The following is a 20,478-nucleotide window of genomic DNA, read 5'->3' on the forward strand; positions in this document are numbered from 1 at the left end:
TCTGAACATAAATTTATGTTCTCAAGGACATAATTTTTACAGAAAAAAGCCATATTTTTTTTTGCTGTGTAATATACAACAGAAGAAATAAGGAGTTGCACTAGTATCACCTCTGAAATCTGCAGAGAGTAGTTATTACTTTCACAAATAATCGATATAATCAACAGTTACTTCTAATACAAATTAAGATTCAATCAACAATGAAAATTAAGATATATTTATAACTAAGATAAAGATAGGATAAAGTTTATTCAAAAAGAAATAACATCAGCTTTTTATAGCTGTCAAAAATATAGACAACACCGACAGAACCAAAGTAGACATAACACAAGAATTATTACTCATACTATTTAACCCAGAACTATTTACCGCACTCAAAGACATAATCAGTTTACCCAACGAATCAGAAAGCTTGCACGTGGATATCACGTGTTGAAAAAGGTTGACAAAAAGCGACATACAACCAAAATACGCACGTATCAAAATGTCAAGCCCACAATTGTCGATGGTTCTGATGCTTCTCTAAGCCACATTCCGACCCGGACTCTTGCACCCGACCCGGACTCTACCGTGGATGTTGAAATGCCTCTGGAGATCGAATTACGATTAAAGAAAGCTAAACTTCTAAAAAGGAAGTTTGTACCCAAGATAACCAATGCCAATAGAAAACGGCCAAAGAAGTAACACCACTTTATTATAAATATCACAACACTACTTCTACATTCAACAACCTGATTACTTATATTTATCACAATCAATCTTTATATCTATCACCATACTTTTATTATATATTATCACCATACATATCAACATTACATTATCACCATATTCATTATCATCACATTATTATCACATTCTATATATTCCCCAAACTAGTATAAATAGCTCCTAGCTTTGTATCAAATAAACATTATCTTCTATTTTATAATTTCAAGTACTTGCTTACTTACTTACTGATTAACCACTGAGAGTTGAATCTTACATACACTACTTAACCTATTACAAGACTGATAAAAATGTCAGTACCCCAAATTATGATAGCAGAATACCAAGGCCACCTAAGTTACACACCCGGCCAACTTTTAAGCCAATCACGCCAGCTCGATTTAAGCGTCAGCGATTGCTATACATAGCGTTGGGTATCATACCGTTCCGGCCCGGACACAATTAAATATTAGTATAAATATATTTTCCCTGTTTATTTCAATAAAGGACAACTATCATTTAAGTAACTCTAAACGTGCTGATAGACCCTAACCTTCGGGTATACATCCATCCATCAGCGAATCACACTAATAACCGACTGACAAAAACTATCAGTCTTGTAATAGGTTTAATAGGGTTAAGATTCAACTCTCAGTGGTTAATCAGTTAATAAGTAGATATATACTTAAAATATATAAAATAGAAGATAATGTTTATTTGATACAAAGCTAGGAGCTATTTATACTAGTTTGGGGAATATATAGAATGTGATAATAATGTGAAAATATAATGTTGATATGTATGGTGATAATATAATAAAAGTATGGTGACAGATATAAAGATTGATTGTGATAAATATAAGTAATCAGGTTATTGAATGTAGAAGTAGTGTTGTGATATTTATAATAAAGTGGTGTTACTTCTTTGGCCGTTTTCTATTGGCATTGGTTATCTTGGGTACAAACTTCCTTTTTAGAAGTTTAGCTTTCTTTAATCGTAATTCGATCTCCAGAGGCATTTCAACGTCCATGGTAGAGTCCGGGTTGGGTGCAAGAGTCCGGGTCGGAATGTGGCTTAGAGAAGCATCAGAACCATCGACAATTGTGGGCTTGACAAAAATGTAAGTTTCAAGTATATTATAATTCAACTCTCAGTGGTTAATTATAAAGAATAGTCAAAGAAGTATTTACTGTCAAATAAAAGATAAGGATTTATTAATGATACAAGTTGGTTATTTATACTTGAGATAATTGATAGTGTGATAATGAATATAGTAATTGTATGAACAGGTGATGTCTTGATAAGTTGAGCACCTGTTTAATATATATGATGAAGAGATAGTAATCCCGAGTGGTATGATATTGATTTAATAAAAGTGGTGTTATTATTGTTTCCGCTTCTTTGACCTTGTATTGTTTTTAGTAAGTGGTACGAACTTCCTCTTCTGATATTTGGTCTTCTTTAGCCTGATTTCGAGTTCTACCGGAATATCCATGTCGATGTCCGTGTCTACCGGAATGGTGCGGGTCGGACTGCTTGGTACTTTCATCGTAGGCATCTCTGCCATTCTGGTACTGACAAAACTGTAAGTTCAATGTTATTCTAATTCAACTCTCAGTGGTTAATTAGAATGGGAAAGTAGTTAAAGAAGTATTTAATATTCAAAATAGAAGATAATGGTTTATTGTTCTAATGTTAAGGGATATATATACTAAATGTAAAGATATAGGTGATGTGATAAATATAATAAATATGATGATGATGATGATAATGATAATGATGATGAATAATATAAACAGATTATCGATATGAAATAGGTGAACCCGAAGTGGTGTTATGTTGTATATAATAAAGTGGTGTTATTCAGCTTTGACCTTTTCCGATTCATATGATTATTCTTGAGTGGTACAAATCGTCTTTTCTGGTTCTTGGTCTTCTTGAGCCTAAGCTCAATTTCTAGAGGCATGTCTACGTCAAGGTCCGGACTTCGGGTCGGACTAACCCGGCTAGTCACGTGATTCTTAAAGGCATCAGATCCATCGACATTTACAGGCTGGACAAAAACGTATATCTCCTTGATGGTCTAGTGGCTAGGATTCGTCGCTCTCACCGACGCGGCCGGGGTTCAATTCCCCGTCAGGGAATTAATTTTTTTATCTTAGCGCCCTTGTCAGATATAAGGTCGTCTCAAGTTGAATTTTTTTTTTTTTTTTTTTTATCCAAATATAGGAGCGAACCAAAATTCAATTTTTGTGATATACACTATTGATACAATGTGAGTGGTACTGATTGGTTTAGATTTAGTTTTGACAGTAAGGTAGAAGGAGAATAATACACGTTTGTAGTTAATTATTCAGTTCTAAGTGAGCACCACGTTATTTTATATAAATATATTTGGTAACGATCCAGTTAAATAAAATAAAATAAAAGGTCTTGATAGACAGATACAGAGAAAAAGAGACTAAGGCTTCGGTTTTCTAGGGAGACAGTGAGATAATAGGCCAATTTTATATAGAAAATATAATATTAGATAGGCAAGTTTATGATAAAAGTATATAGTAAAATCTGAATGTTTATTGAAATATGTTTTGTTTTTGGGTTTATATAGTTTTTGAGAAATCAAAGGATCGGTAACAATACCCTTGATTTCGGATAAATGATAATAATAATAAATTTGTCAAAAGGTTTTAAATATAAAAAGGTAAAGATTCAAGTCAGAGAAGTACAATGCTAAAAGTTAGCATGAAAAATATAAATTTGTCTGAGTAAAGTTTTTAGTGTTGAAGTCAATTATTACATATTGAAAATCCGCATTGTAACACTATTTTCATAAATTATTCGCACAGTATAAGTAAAAAATTGCTCATTTTTTTTTCAATTTCCGCATACATTTTTTTTTATTTTTTGCTCACTTTCGAATTTAATTTCTGCTCACTTGGAATATTTTGCTCAGTTTCAGATATTTTTTTTTGCTCAATGTGTGCGAAATATTTTAGAGGGGGTCTTTATTTAAACAGGTTTCGAATTTCGTTTCTGAATAACGGCAGAATCCCTTTAAATCGCTTAATAAAACATTCTGACATGCTTCGGCAATTCTATTGTTCAGTGTTTCGGCCTCTAAAAGCTTCTCCCGTTTTAATTTACTCTTAACAACGGACCAAAATTGTTCGATAGGGTTGAGCTCAGGAGAATATGTGGAAGATAAACACAGCCATACCCACGACTTTCGATAAACTTTCTAATATTATCTGACGTATGGATAGGCGCATTATCCATGATAAGATAATGTCTTTTGAATTCCTCATGACGATCCATCACATCAATTGTACTGGCGATAAAATTAAAATAATGTCCGGTAGCAGTCCCAGTGGTTTTCTGCATCTTACTACCACCAGCTGTTTTTCTTTTCTTTGAAACTGTTGAGTATGGCACTCTTATCTTGACATTGACAACGCCATATGGCGATGTAGCACCCAAAATTGTTGTTGTCTTGGCTCTTGTTAGTGGTTGAATAACCTCAGCCCGAACTTCGTTTTTTGATCAAGCCATTGTTCTTTTCAAATTAATATCGAATGCGGACTCATCAATGAAAACGCAATTACTGCTGTAATCCATGTCTGTTTGGCTCCATCTAGTTACCCAATCAAACCTCTTTTCAATGTTAATAGACGAGTTTCTTTCTTTCGAATGGAAGTGTGCTTTCTTAAAAGACAAGGAACATTTATCTGTCATGAAATTATAAACGGTAGTTTTTGTTACTTTCAGGTCGCTGAACTGACTAGTAAGACTTTCCATAGCCTGATCCAACGTTGCCGAAGGGTGGTCGATAAATGTTTCTTCCAAAAGCTTTTTGTGCTCTTCATTCAACAAAGCTGGTCACCCAGCCTTTTTCTCAGGCTTAACTGGTTCTAATTCATCCAAAGGCTTTGCTGTTTCATAGATCTGATCCTGATCTTTTTTCAACCAGTCGTAAGCAGTTCGTCGGGCAACACCGAGTTGCTTTGCTGCTTTTCTTGCAGTTAATCCCTCTTCATAAACGAGGTGAAAAAAATGACCTTTAACATCGTCTGCGTGCTTTTTATAATAGGCTGCTGGTCCAGTTGAAGCCGAAGAACGGTTTTTTGGCGCTTTAGGTGTTGGCTTTGGCTTTTCAGGTGGTTTGAAATTCATGTAATTATCAAAGTCAACGGTGTCAGCGAGAGGATAAGCATCGCGATCGACATCCATTTCAACGGGTTCATTGCCATACTCATCCACAATATTACCCTGTCCATCTTCTTGATAAAATTGGAGGTCCATCTTACTTCAATGAATTTCTAAGAATGAGCAAAATTTATTAGTGAAAGTGAGCAATTTGTTTTTAAAAAAGTGAGCAAAAAATAATTTGTGAAGTGGGCAAAAAAATAAATAAAAAAGTGTGCGGAAATTGAAAAAAAAAGTGAGCAATTTTTTTCCTCGAGTGTGCGAATAATTTATGAAAATAGTGTATTTGGATTTTTATAAATTTTATTAAAAATAAAAGTTGTCACATTTTTTAATAATTAAGAAAAACTAAAAAGACCCCAGAGTGCATAAATGTACATGAAGTTCTCTTTTATTTACAATTACAATAAAGTATCATTTTAACATGGACATCGACAACTATAACAGTTTTGATAATTTGCAAGAGCAACTTTGGATGGTTTTATTTCAGGATATACATGTGAACGAAGACCTGGATTTGGATTTGATTGATGAGGAAACGAACGAAATCGAAGACGACTTAGATATGGAAGATGATATCTGCATTGAAGACATGATCATCCACGAAAATGAAGCTATCGATGAAATATTATTTTGTGAGGAAAATAGTACCACAGGCGCGCCATTAATCTATGACTTGTGCTGTCTTCGGGCAAGAACATCTAACTTGATGATGTCAACGTTGATCAACTACGACATATTTATTATATTTACAACTGTAGCCCCATCTTTATGAGCGGGGAACGGTCCCCTCGAGTTGTAAGATCTGCCTGGATGGACACTTACGAGCAATATTGGACTGTAAAACATTCCAATTTAAACGATGATCCTAAAAGTCGTAAAAGTTATAGAGCGCATTACCGAATCAACAAAAAAACTTTTCAATGGTTGGTCGCTCGTTTAAGCAACTCCTCTCATTATGCCGAATCAATTGTATAAGGAGGATATAGCGTAGAAATTCAGGTTGCTTTTGTTTTGTGGAGATTTGCGAATACACATTTTGGATACCGCATTGCAGAGGTTACTTTGGGTGTTTCAGCAGGATCATATAGAAATTTCACAGAAACGTTTATTAATGCCATGGTAGATATGAGCAACGAAGTAATTTCTTGGCCCATTGGTAATTCTGCAAGAGCTCTGGAAAATTCTGAAGAGTTTTATAAACTGGGTGGACCCAATAACATGAGATTAAAAGGAATTCTCGGATGCATTGACGGTAAGCTTGTCACCATCCAGAAGCCATCAGTAAATGGAAATGCCCATGTGGATCGTAAGAACAACGCATCGATGAATTTAACTGCTGTGTGTGATGCAAGCTGCAGATTTATGTATGCAAAAACAGGGCATTCCGGTAAGTGTATGTCTTGCATAGACGTTCAGTGTATTTGTTTTTGCCTACAGCTTTAACTAATACATATAAAGGACGAAACCATGATGCCAGGGTCTTTACAAGCAGTGTCCTATACCATAAAATGCTGACAGACGGTGCTCGATGGTGTCCTAAAAATACTTTCATTTTGGGAGGTGTGTATACGTTAGTCATATATAATACGTTTTCACTGATAAATGTCGCAATTTTAAAACCACCTTGTAGATTCAGCTTACCCTCTTCTCCCAAACTTGGTCACACCCTTTTCAACTGACGACAATTCTTTACAAGAATACAAGGATTTTAATGCTGTTCTTTCTAGCTCAAGAATTAAAATTGAGCATGCATTTGGGGCCTTGACATCTAGATGGAAAATTTTGTGGAAACAACTTTACATGCTTGACATGAAGCGAATAGCAAAACAATTCTGGCTTGCTGTGTTTTGCACAATGTGCGTATTGACCAGTTTGACATCGAAGAATCTTTTGAAGCTGGTAATTTGGAATATGCTGGGTTTATCAGTGCAACGACAATGCATAGAAGAGATGATGTTGAAACATCTCCTCAAAATCCTACACCTCTCCCCAATAATGTAGTACCCGCTCATCCATCAGCTCCTACATTACAACCTACGAGGCTGACCACTGCTGCTTTACGTGATCTTAAAAGACTAGCTATAACTCACCGTAACACTCTTTTGGAATCGTTAAGGCAAGTCGAACAAGCCAATGTTTTGACGACGTCCGATCAAGAAGAAGACGAAGCTGATTTTTCACATTCAGATGAAGATGCATAAATTTGTTTTATTTATGCACGTTGTTTTTTATTTATGCACGGTTTTTTTTCTTTATTATTTATTATCATATTAAAACGTACAATTTATCGTATTATTTTGTGGCAAGTTTTAGTTAGAAAGCAAGATAACATTTGTTAACTGTACATGCTCAGTCAAGAAAAATATTTTACGAGAACGGTTTTATTATGAAAAGAAAAAAAAAATCTAATTGTTGTCGTTGTTAGGACAAATATTTGTTAACATGTGATACTTTTCAAAAGTTTCTTCCAAATGCTTTCTTCTTTTTTCAGCCGACTCTTCATACAAGGCATGTCTCTCGCGAATCAATTCTTGTCTTCTTTTAGTCATTTCATTCATGGTAGCTCTTTTACTCTCTTCCAGTCTGGTCAAAAAAGCATCACGATTGATCTGTCTTTGTTCACACTCTTGGGCTCCCAATGTCATTATTGTTTGCATAAATTCACGATTGGAAGACTGAGCATTACTGGCAATTGGTTGAATTCTTTCAATTGAATCCAAGATAGAATTATTGGCAACATTATTGGTGGTCAAAGAAGGGACGTTGTTGCTTGAGTCAGAATGAATGGAAGTGGCGCGAGGGTTAGAACGATTGGATGAGGGACGGTTGGAGGAGGGACGATTGGATGAGGAACGATGGGGGGAGGAACGATTAGATGTGGAAGGGTTAGATAATGACGAGTTTGGCGTGACAGGATTTGAATTGGCGGAAGTACGAATATTAGCATCAGCTGTGATTGGAGATGATGAAGGGGGACGAGTGCTGCTTGACTCTGCATCTGAGTCGGATGAATGGCTATGCTCGTTGGTAGTATCTTCGACGAAGAAAGACCTTTCTCTTGCTAGCCGGGGAAGAGGAGTGTTAAGAGATGCGCTTGGGTAGCGTTCTCGTCTGGCTTTGTTGATCACCTCTCTTTTAACTTCTGTGTCATCCATATACAAAAATCTACCTAAACCCAGAAGATTTTGTACACCATTGTTTCTATTATGGCGACCAGTTTCAACTGCAGATTAATTTGATTCTACTACTCGTTGAAGATCTTCATCTTGATCAATATCATATATGTGAATACCAGTCTCCTCCATGTTAACTGTTTCGAACAAAATCTGAGGATTGATACTGGGATCATCTCTTGTAATAGCACCCACAGCAGCATAGTATTGTTCATCTTCAGGTGATTCACCCCCATTTCCAGTAACACGAGTCTGGTCACGTCGTGTGGTATATCTTCTTCTCATTCCAGCCCATTGTGTTTGCATCTGCTCTGATGTAAATTTCTCTGCAAAACGTTTTTCGGCATCGATGGGGTTACTCTCCAATAGTTTCTTTTTCATCAAAATTGTAGAATACTTCCAAATAAGTTTCTTCATGTTTGTATCACTTCTTTCAACTAGAACAAGGTGCGTCTCAGTGGTAATCTCCAGCAAGATATCCTTGGCCTTCTTCGGCCATACCAAGTAACTGCGACTTGTAGTTCCACCTTCACTGGGTTCTTGGACAATTGCATTGTCTGACATATCGACAGGTGGCTGGGAAATGGTAAAATTTGTAGATACTTGATTAACGGGATCACTAGCTCGCTGTCCAATGATATTAGTGTTAGCTGGTACCTGACTTTCTAAAGCTGTTTGTCCATCGAAGTTGACAGAGACCCAGTTGTTTGCGCCTGTGGCTGTACTAGGTCCTCTAGATCTTCCTCCTCTACCTCTGTTACCTCTAGCTCTGGTACCTCTCGTACCTCTAGTGCCTCTACTATCACCTGTACCTCTAGAGGAGGTAACGCTTCTAGACTCATTCATAGCAATATTGCCGTCGATGGTATGACTATCTCTGGTGGTGTTGTTGTTAATTTGATTATTACCGCTTTTATTCATGTTGCTTTCCATTTCGTTGGTTATATCCGTAACAGTAGTAGATAAATTGTTCATTATAAAGTAAGTTGTATCAAAGAAGATAGAAAAATGAAAGAGGACAAAATAAATTCAAAATAAAAATTCGCTTTGCATGATTTTTATTTCATTTTGTCATTTTATCACTTCCTTTTTGAGCTTCTATTTTTCAATTTAGAATCAAATCGATCCTAATTTCATTTTTTATTTTTTGTCTCTTTTTGTAAAAGTATTAAATTTGACGAATTGGGAATTTATTTATTTTTATCAATTTGGTCATTATCATTCCTTATGTATAAAAAAAATTAATTTCAAATTAAAAAAATTCAACTTGAGAGGACCTATAATTTTAGTGTGTCGAGACTGCTTTTAGATAATGATTTATATTTCAGTTCTTAAGGGAGCACCACGTTGTTTAGACTCTCTCCTTATGGCTGTAGTTTTTTTACCCAACCAAATTTTAATAAATTCTGTAAATTTCAATCTCAAGCCAATCTTCTCTCTTAAATTTCTGTAAGTTGAGATTCAGAGACAGTTAAATGTCTGTATTTTTTGTAACTTTCGTACCCGCAGAGGATATTGCCACGAGGGTCAAACACTATAAATGTTCTCTTCAATTACATATTAAATGAAACCGACAAAAAAAAGTCTTGGAAAGTCTACTCTTCCCAAGAGGAATACATCAATTCTGAATTTTTTATCAAAAAAATGTGAAGTAATTGATGATCAAAGTACCCTAGATTAGTTTCTTGTCCATGAAGGGTTGTTGGATGAACCTGAAGTATCGACATCTTCCGGAAATTTCATAATACCAAACAGTGTACAAGTTGAGGTAAACTCCCAACATTATTTTTGTCGAATCAGGCTAAAAACATATTTTCTAATTATAGCAAAGCGCTACGTCTGAGGTCGAAGGAATACATTACCTTGTGGATGAAGAAAGCACCGACGAGTAAGAGTTTGTAGACTAGGCCTATATAAATAGTTGGGACTTTAGATTAACTGTACATTTTACAGTGCAATTGTGGAAGAGGAGTATGAAATAACTGAAGAAGAGTTTTTGAATATTGATGAAGATGTAGGCAAAATCACCAAGGGTGGTCCATTGGATAAGTATCTTCAAAAAATCCAATTAGAATGTGATGTGCGTAATCCTTACAAGAACGGTACATACTGGATCAATCATATGATGTCGAACTTTGCCTTGTCAAAAAGGCCCTCCCCGGAAGCCCTTTATTTGCCTTAAGTATTTATTTGGCTGCCTCATGCATTGCTAAATACTAGAGACGATAAATTGAAGTGCTTAACTCCAGGTTGCACAAACCCCTTGAACAGGAAAAGTTTTTTGGATGACCCCCAGGCGCGAAAAATTGTGGATGTGCATGAGTAAGTTATTTGTTCCCCGGTATATATATTTATATTAAATCTGGTGTATCTAACTATTTTTTTTTTAGAAATTTTTACTTGATGACATATCGTTATGAATGTCCAAACAAGTAGCATGGTACATTTATTGGATCTGACAAACGAATAATTGAGCAGCTGCCTATCAGATTTCAGCTGGATTTCCCTACTCATTTGACCCACAGATCAGGAATATCGAAAGATTTGGGTAAGCTGCTGAGGGCTGGTGCGCAAAATTCTCTTGGTCCAAGCAAGGTCAGTCGCCTTTTAAGAGAATTCCATACTCTTAGACACGACGAAATCGAGCTTCGTTATCTGGACTCGTTAAAACACACATAAAACAACACGTTGATGGGATTATGGAATACTGAAATAAGAGTATGCGAGTAGTATTGGCGGAATAAAGAATATTAATATATAAAAATAATAGGAATTAGGAATTGTAAAAAACAGTCACTACGTGTAGGAATTTTTTTAGGGGGGTTTGGGGGGAGGGGTTCCCCCTCCCCCCAAGAATACGGCCCATAGCATTAAGCGTTAATATACGGCCCATAGCATTAAGCGTTAATATACGGCCCATAGCATTAAGCGTTAATATACGGCTCATAGCATTAAGCGTTAATATACGGCTCATAGCATTAAGCGTTAGTATACGGCCCATAGCATAAAGCGTTAAAATGTTACCTTCAGAAAAAATTAATTTTTTTTTTTTTGTTACAGCGTAAATATAATAGAAGAGAAATAAAAAAATCGGGGGTGCGGGGGTTTTCCCCGCAAGAGTGGTGGGGGGTTTGGGGGGAGGGGGAACCCCTCCACCCAAGAATACGGCCCATAATATTTATCATTAAATTGTTACCTTCTTAAAAACGATAGTCCAATTTTTTTTTTTGCAGCGTTGTGTTTTTAAATCATGATTTTTTTTATGGTGTAATATTTCTGAGCCGAGATACAAAGTTAGAGGCTGGAAAAACCCCTCCGAATAGGACCCATAATACTTTTATTAAACTGAAAAAAGAGCTGATATAAAAATTGATTAATTTGGAGAAATTCATAATATAAAAAGTGACTTTTACAAAAAGTCATTGCAAAAAACAAATTGTTACTATGGAGGTTTCGGGGTAGATGTTCCCCTTCGCCCCAGTATAACAACCAATAGCATTAAGCATTATATTATCGAGGTTAGAGAAAAGTCTATGAACACTTTTTCACAAACAATATGTCATTACTCGAGAAGAACTGAAAAATTGTTTGTTTTAGGTCCATGAAGGGGTCGCCTTTGAAATTAATATTTTGGATTATGAAGTATAAACATTGCGCATACAATAGTTAATCAGATGTATAAACAATTAATACTTTTGTGTAGATCAACTTTCTTGCCTGGGTCTAAGGATGTCGTCTTTTTCCAAATATTTATACACGTATTGAGAAACATCAAATTTTTCTCCAGTGTCAAACTGATAATAGGCAATGTAGCTTAAGCTATAATGGTGCGTTGGTTTCATGGTTAATTAATATATTTTAAATTTTTTATTTCAAAAACAAGCCTGCGGCAGCACGAGGCTTTTTCAAAGCGCAGCGTACCGAACCATAGTGCAGGTCAAAAAATTTACCGCAGCGCAGCGAAGGTCAAAATTTTTACCGAAACGGAGGTTTGGTTTGAAAAAGCCTCGTTTCTTTAAATAAAATAGAGTTTAGTAAAGAAGGTCTTTATAATTGCGAGTTGAGTGAGCATCACAGCTAGTTTAAACAGAAGCTGAACTGTTAGAAAATAGATTTATGTATAGCTCATATGCTTATAAATAAAAGATACAATGATAAAAATGTAACCAAGGGATCAATGAGAATGATAATAATAGAGCTGAATAATATATAAAACTAATAAGTCAAAGTGTTGAAATATGAGTAAAATAATAGATGAGGATTTTTATTTAGGAGAGGTCTTATGGATGCCTATTTATAGTGATGGACGTATAATCCAGTCACTGAAATTAAAGAGATTGGGGAAATTTATAGAAGAGATTGAGGTAATTGCGCCTACTAAGAGGTCACAGATCTGAGGATAAGAAAAAGATGAAAAGAAGTAGTTTTGACAGGTGCAAGCCCGAAAAGGTGTATTGCACTTTAGTAGGTGTTTAAAAAGAAAGAAAAATTGGAAATGCGCTCGATTTTTCGCATAACAATACAAAAGCCACAGAGAGTACCGAGTTTTCTTCATTTGGTTACAAGGAACATTACGCCGGATCAATTCCCTCTGCAAGTTATTTTAGTTTTGTATATTGCTCGATCCTAAATGATCTTCGGCCGTTCATGGACCGAATGACATTGTTATTGGGTGGAGAAGTTCTTAAAGCCGATCACTCTTTCAAGATTTTGGATTATATGGGAAAAATCAATGGTGTTTCTGTTTTTGGTGTTCTCTATACAGTGTATAACGAATATGAAGAAATTCGGGCCCAAGCTTTAGTTCCGACTAAAGCTCATAGTCATCTTCAACCTATCTACGATAAATTGATTGAAAGCTACAATATCTTTGGTTGCAATCGACCAAAGTTTGTCTTCACTGATAATGTCACTGCAGATCGAGTCTGTAAACCCAACGTTAAACGAAAATGTTTCACACTATTCAAAAAAAAATTGTTCGAAAGGGCAAGGGAAAAGAAATTGTTGATGCTAGTACTTCTAATGAACAGCATCAAGACAACGCAGAAATTTTAAATGAAACTGATCTGGCTCTTCCGATGTATACCCTTCCTTAAGATGTCAGAGTCTGTGTTTTAGATATTTTGACAGCTATCAATTCAGTACTCAATAAACGGATTAAGATATCTGAAGATCGTGGCCCATTATGCGTTGGATTTGATTGTGAATGGTACTTCAACCGGTCTCCATTTTCAATTGGTAAAGTGGCTCTGGTTCAAATTGCACACAAAAGCAACGTCTGGCTTATAAGATTGAACAAGTTTAACGAAAACAATTTTCCAAAGGTATTGAAGATCTTTTTAGTTGCTGATAAAATAATTAAAATTGGCCGGGCAGTTGGTGGAATTATGAAAAAATTGGAGCGAGACTTCAAACTGAGCGAGGGTCATGGGAAGTTAGAATTGGGGACTTATTGTAAGAACAAAGGTGCAATTGCAAAAGCAAACGTTGGGCCGGATTTTATTGGTTCCGCCGTTCTTAAAAAGAAATTACCCAAAGATAGCAATTTACCAAGACCTTTGTGATTGGTGCTCCACCAGTCTGTCAGAATTTCAAATCAACTATGCCGCATGCGATGCCTATGTATCATTGGAAATATTCAATTTTTTATAACATGTTACTCCAATTGGTACTCAAATTTTTAAAAATCTTAATCCAAACACCTTTGTATCTGTTCACGTCAAAGGAAGCAAACCAGCTTGTGCTTTTGGTTACACTACGGTCCCTACTGATATATTGCATAGTATGAAGAACAAAGCGGTAATCAAGATAACAAAAATTGCTATTTCTGGTACCACGATGATTGACTCTTTCGAAAACACTAACAAAAAATCCCTGAGTGATTTTGGTGACACACCTATTGAAGTTGTAATCGATTTAAATCATTACCAGCTTTTTATTGCTAGTGAAGATTGTTTTGAAAATACAACTAATCATGCAAATCGCCCTGAAGAAACTTTGGATACCAGCTTAAACAACTCTGATGCTCAAAACATTTTACCTTCAAGAGTACTTAAAAATGTTTTCCATCTCATGAATATGATTCCGATTCAAAAAACGCATGGATTTTCCAAAGAATTCTCAAGAAAGCTTAAAGATGTCTTGTTTGTAAATGACCCGAGAAATGAAAGACTTGTAACGGAATACTTGAAAACTAGAGACAAATTTTTAGTGATTTGTTGTGACTTCTTTTTTGGCATTTTGTCTTGTTTGTTGTCTTCTCTGATGTACTCTCTTGTACCACTTGTCATGCCAGAAATATATATAAACTGTTACTTATCCCCTTTTATTTTGCCCATCATTATTCTCCTTTTTTCTTATTATTTTACTTTTCAACTTAACTCAAATCAAGAAGCTGTTATTATTTTATACCATTTTACCAACATACATTTTGGTTAGTTCAAATATTAGATATTCTCTTATCTTTACTTCATTGCTAGTTCATTATGTAATAAATCGGTAGTGTGATTTAATAAAATAAAAAATAAAATAAAAAATAAAATAAAAAATAAAACAAAGTACATAAGTACGTTTAGAATTCCTTTATAAATTTATTGACCAAGATGTTAAGATGATAATTTGGGGTCTATTTATACTAAATGACAGCTGGAAACTAATTCCATATTTGACAGTAATTAGTCATCAATAAATTTCTTCTTTGACTGTCGAATACACAAGTCAAGTTTGTGTTCTTATGTCGGAATGGATATATTCAGATCCTTTCAATGTCACTGGATCTTGTTACTTTATTTACCGATAGATCTGTGATACAGACTATTTCCATTCATGTCACTTACATCTACTTTTATTACGTATAAGCTATGTGGTTTGGCACACATTATCTAACATTTCATCAGTTGGTATTATTAAAATATAGTTAAAAACACAGTCCACATAATATTAGAAAAAATGATGGTGAAAAATTCCGACTGGGTGCTTAAGAGAGTTAGACGATATGTCCCCAATCCATCCGAGCTATACCCTGTCGTGAAAAACCTTTTTGAGGTGTATGTAAATGCCATTTGTTCTGTCTCTAGAAACAAGCTTTTTGTCAAAAAGACTTCGAAGGTGTCAAACATGGTACTTGAAGCCATTCGACTTGGGCATGTCTCGGATCCTCCTGGTGTCTCTTGGTACTATCAAATGAACAAAGATCAGAATGGCCTTCAAGTGTACAGATGCGTGAGAGGCACGAATTCTGTTGAAGGAGGTGTCCATCAGAATAGGTGGTGGGGAAAAATGTTGTACAAAAAAATGATGTAATTTCGCGGGATTTAGTTTAACCGGATATGCTTAAGCCACTAAATGACTTAGCCGATTTTACAAAAAAAAAAAAATTACCCCTTTTTTTACCTTTTAATAAACATGTCAAAAGTAACGTTTTTTAAAACACAATTCCCTTTCAACAACGTTGTTGAGACTTCCCCTGCACTTTTCTCGGAAGATGCAAATAAGTTTGTCGATGTCGACTTCAACATTGGGTGGGCAATGAAAACTGTCAACTCTTATTTTCCCAACAAAAATAAAAAAAGTTGCTTTAAAGGATGGCGATTATGTTAACGACCATCGAGTTGTCAAGAAATGTCAAGGATCTATTATGTGTAATAATAGTGCTTGTGCTTTGTACGAAAAGCAATTAAGACCCCCTGTTGAGCAGAAATTGATTGCGATCAAGAAGTGTATTCACTGCAACAATGCAATGAAATGGATTCAATGCGCAGTTACCGTGGAGTATTACTTCAGTTTTATTCGATCCGAGTGTACTATGAGCCATAAAGTAAATACATTTAAGAAGATCGAACACCTGCACTCTTCTTATGCACAAAAACATCTGACCAACGATCAACAAAAAAAGGTTGACCAGATCATTTTGAAGAACCCAGCTGCAACACCAGGCGGCGTTATTGCTGGAATCAGTATGAGATCTGAGGAGATTTTAGAAGATGTCGAAGATATCAATCCTGTTCTCCTCAACAGAGAGAGAACAAAGCACGAACTCCGAGCAGCCAAAATTAGAAATGGCTTGGCTCTCGTCAAAGGAACAGATTTGTTCGAGGAATTTTCCAAGATTGAAGATGAGTACCCTGGATACATCCTCTCTGCGGAATTGGTAGCCTCCAAGTTCTGTATCATTTTCTCTTGCCCTGAAATGGCAATGGCTAAATTGCCATTTGAGAATTATCCCATGATTACGGACGTAACCTTTAAGGCCGTTCCCAACGGTTTCTATCTTTGCTTGACAGTAATCTTTGTGCCTGAGAGGAAAAAACACGTAGTCATCTTCCAGGCTATCATCAAGAAGCTTGATGCCCAACAATTTGCTGTTTATTTCAAAGGTTTGTTTGAGAAGTTCGCAATTAAAGCTGATAATTTTTTGGGAATGATTATGGACTTCTTCCAGGTACAGCGCGAAGGATTCTATCAGGCCTTTAACTCTTCTTTCCCGGACTCAGGTATTTTGCCTACACGCTTGTTGAAGGGATGCTATATGCATTGGAAGCAATCTGTTCAACGGGTTGTCTCCAACCACTCACTTGTTCCTGCCGAGAAGTCAAATCAGTTTGTCTCGTTTACTTACAAATTGTTGAAGACAACTGTTTAAGAAGTATTCGTTGAGACTGCGCAGTCGATTATCAGGGAGTTCCCTAATGTACGTCGCTGGCGTCAATGGTGGTTACAGCCCACCATTTCCAGTATGATTTTTTAACTGTCGGACTGTTTTGAGTGATGCTCTTTGCAAGCATCCTTCACGCACATCTAATGCGATTGAGTCATACCATAGTGCCTTGTATCGTTTGATACCTACAAGAAAGGCATTAAATGTTAGCTTAAGATTGATTCTCCAAGTATGTAGAAGGGATGGGCGTTTAATCAAAAATTACTACAAGTTCGGCCAGGCCCCTTTTTACACAAAGACTGGCAGTAAGAGAAAGAATCACAGCAAGCCCGTAGCCAATGATGGTAGAGACCCAGATTGTAGTAAGGCAATTTTTACTTCTCAGAAGAAAAGAAAACTCGAGTCGTTGATTACAAACGTAGATAGCCAGTGCAATGAGATTGTTAATTCTATCAAGAGTACTAAGGATGCAGTTACTGATTCCGAAGACGATTTCGATTTGTATTTTGATCAGATAGATCAAGCATCAGATTCAGAGGTGTCCATTGACCTCAATATTGAAGAGTCTTTAGTAGTTTTTGATCAGCACGATGATCTTATGCTTAAAGCATTGGGAGGTAAATAATAATATGATATTAAATATTGAACCAAAAACTATTATTAACACTTCATTGCCCAGGTATTGTAGATGATCCTGTAACTGAAATGTTCGGTACCGGTATCAGTAGTCTTGATATGGGCGAAACCAAAAAAGCTCTACAAATGACTTCAAAGGTAGAAAGCGATTTTGATTTTGATATTGAAGCCATTTTACGTGAATTCGATGAAGAAAAAAGACTACTGTGTCAGAAAGAAAAATTATATATGCCAAAGAAAACTGTCACTGTTGTCGTATTTGACGCCTAATTCCACGAATATAATTACTCTTATCTTGTCACTCAATTATAATACATATAACCTATGTATTATAAGTACCATATTGCGAATACATTCCTATTGGTACGACACAGTACCAGCTACCTCATATGTCAAACTGAGATCAGATTTCATAATCGTTCCTGGATTGGTCGAGTAGCTGCCGAATCTTCTAGTTTCTCATAAATTTATTTTAGTAATCCAATCAAGAACCCTGTCATTGAATGGATAAACTATAATGCTCTAGAAGTGCCGGATATGGGTCAACTAGCTCCTTGTATATAACAATAAGCTATGTTTCATATGTAACTGATTTCTAAATCTAATTCTACCATTTCCCAGTTTGCGGGTAAATAGTCAATTCGATCTGCGCAGGAAAAATCTTGAAGTAATAATTGAATATAAAAAGGACCTCTATTTTTATCATGACAAACTCTCAAACTTATAATAAAGGATTATAGAGTCTCATTTCTTTACTTGCTTTATTTTCCCAATTACTTTTCCCTTTTTATTTCTCAATTATCACAACTGTATCTCAATACAAACAGAACGCAGCATCGTTTAACTTAGCTTCCAAGCAGGTCAATGATGTTTTGGTGGTGAAGAAGGGTTTTTTGTCTGCGATCGCAGCAAATAGAAAAAATTCTTGCTTCATTGATGCGACTTTCGAGCTGTTGTGGAATGCTGTCCTGCCTTTTGTCTCCTTGGAAGGTTTGAAATACAACAGGTACAATTCAATTTTAATTGATTCGTACATAAAGTATACTTCCACTGTTGAAACCATGCATCAAAAAAAGCTTGTTGTCAGGGAAGCATCAGCAATAATCAGGGGGTTTGTTTGGGGAATACCCAGTTCCATCGATGATGATAACAGCCCACCCCAATTCACAGACGGTGAACCTGCTTGTGCTATAGAGCTGTTAATGTTATTTTTCAACAACATGTCTGTTGAGTTTAAAGCACGAATCGGAGGGTTTAAAGACAACGTGAGCCGCATTCATCATTGCTCTGAAAATCACGAACATAATCACATGAGTGATACACGTTTTGTAGATCTTCTGGACATTGATGACTTGATGCGAGACTTCTTATTAGAGACGCAAGAGTGTAGCTCGGAGGAGGAGCAAGAAAAAGAATTTTGTTCCGTTCTTTTACATCATTTGGTTGTCAGGGAGAAGAAATTCCCCTGCACATACGAATCTGATTGTAAAGGAATGGTAACCGCAACAAACAAGATAATTGACTCTCACACACCTCCTTTTCTTTTCATCACCGATCCCACCAATTTTGTGAGACACCAGGAATCATTTTCAAGCAACAGCGAAACGCCAACATTAACCACTCCAACATATATTTTTCAGAAAATATATCATTAACCAAAAACTCTCAATACCAATTACACGGAAGAGTTTACTCTACCTCTTCAACAAGAGAGCATTTCTTTACAGTCTGTTACAAAATTATCGATGGTATTAATTTTCTCGTTCGCATTGACAATCTTGATAAAGAAATCAAAATAATCACATCAGACATGAACAAAGCCCGGCAAATCATTAAAAGATGCCGTGGAACAGTTTATGCCTGCTACAAAAAAAAAACCTTATAGACATTTTCTTTCTTTCTTTCTTTCTTTTCTTTTAAAATATATATTATAATCAATAAACATTTAGGCAAATTAACTTTGCATTAAATTCATGCACCTGTGAGGTACATGCCTGAGTGACCGTTTTTCCTATAAATTTCGGTTAAACTAAATCCCGCGAAAGTACAACATTTTTTTTTACAACATTTTTCCCCACCCTCATCAGAATATCATCCGAAAATTCTCGTCTTTCAATGCCAGTCCCGCTCTTACTGACTGTGTCTTAGCAGATTACCGTCTCCGTCACAACATAACAGTAAGCTGCTATAAAAATAATTAATAGTACTTATGAGTACTTTATCTAATGTCACCTTAATTTTTAATTTAGGTTGGGTCAAAAAACAGATACGGCGTTATTCACAAGACCCATTTCTCGCCTTGAATCAACCAAGCGATTAATTTTCTCAGGGCTGAAATGAAACAAAATGTATTGCCCTCCTATAGTGATCCAAGTGGAAATACACTTTTTCTTGCCGCATCATCAGAAACTTTCGGTATTTGTCGTATGCCAGAACAGCTTATTGACACATAGCATATGCAACGTAATACTACAAACTATGAGAATGGTAACTGCTATCAGAAATTCGAAAGGATGACCGTCAAAAGCAAGCTAGTTCTATGTGTCAGTCCAACTGTACAAGTTACAAACAGAGACAAGTCCGTTTTTGGTGGTTTGCAACATCTGTATCTCTCTTATATGCAAGGAAAAAAGATAGCCGTTACTCCAGTTCATACTGAAGAAGAAATGGAGTTGTATCTGTTATTACGAAGAAATAATCCTTCGCTTGCAAATCAAGTGTCTCTGAAAAAACATGGCAAGATTTCACCATCTTATGGTCTCAGCAGTGTAATGATGGCAAGTTTATTTTAATTTTGTTCTCCATGCAAAACACCCACTGAGAAATTCGAGAGATAAAACAACGAATTAAGAATAAAAATAAGAAATTTGACGAAGTAAAATTATCAAACTGCAAAACTAAAATAAAGTCTTTATTATACAGTAAATTGGGCTTCTTATATACATATTCAGGGCTGGCTAAATATCAAGCATTAGAGTGAAACCTGTCAGATATACAATAGGCGTATTGTCAATTAAAAATCGTGTATCTTGCGGTGACCTAGCACAGTGGCGGACTATGTGGTAAAAACCCGCAACATGTGGTAAAAACCCGCAACATTTG

The 20,478-nt window shown here is 35.8% G+C and overlaps 2 protein-coding genes and 1 non-coding gene across 3 annotated transcripts; 2 read left to right on the top strand and 1 right to left on the bottom strand.

Moving 5' to 3' along the window:
* The first annotated feature begins 2,777 nt into the window (after window positions 1-2,777).
* EV154DRAFT_t155 lies at window positions 2,778-2,849 on the top strand. The gene has a single exon. It is a non-coding gene; the product is annotated as a tRNA-Glu (tRNA).
* A 4,467-nt stretch (window positions 2,850-7,316) lies between these two features.
* EV154DRAFT_571165 (uncharacterized protein) lies at window positions 7,317-9,059 on the bottom strand (the record flags this gene model as incomplete). Its single annotated transcript, XM_051606240.1, has 2 exons — window positions 7,317-8,134; window positions 8,204-9,059. The coding sequence occupies 2 exons, from the start codon at window positions 9,057-9,059 to the stop codon at window positions 7,317-7,319; spliced, it is 1,674 nt and encodes a 557-aa protein (XP_051450919.1).
* Window positions 9,060-18,437: 9,378 nt separating this feature from the next.
* On the top strand, window positions 18,438-20,168 carry EV154DRAFT_607727 (uncharacterized protein; the record flags this gene model as incomplete). Its single annotated transcript, XM_051607629.1, has 2 exons — window positions 18,438-18,872; window positions 19,830-20,168. 2 exons carry the CDS (start codon window positions 18,438-18,440, stop codon window positions 20,166-20,168), a joined length of 774 nt encoding a protein of 257 aa, XP_051450920.1.
* Window positions 20,169-20,478: the final 310 nt, after the last annotated feature.

This window comes from Mucor mucedo (assembly GCF_025094135.1).
Source record: "Mucor mucedo strain NRRL 3635 chromosome Unknown EV154scaffold_216, whole genome shotgun sequence".
Classification (NCBI taxonomy): domain Eukaryota; kingdom Fungi; phylum Mucoromycota; class Mucoromycetes; order Mucorales; family Mucoraceae; genus Mucor; species Mucor mucedo.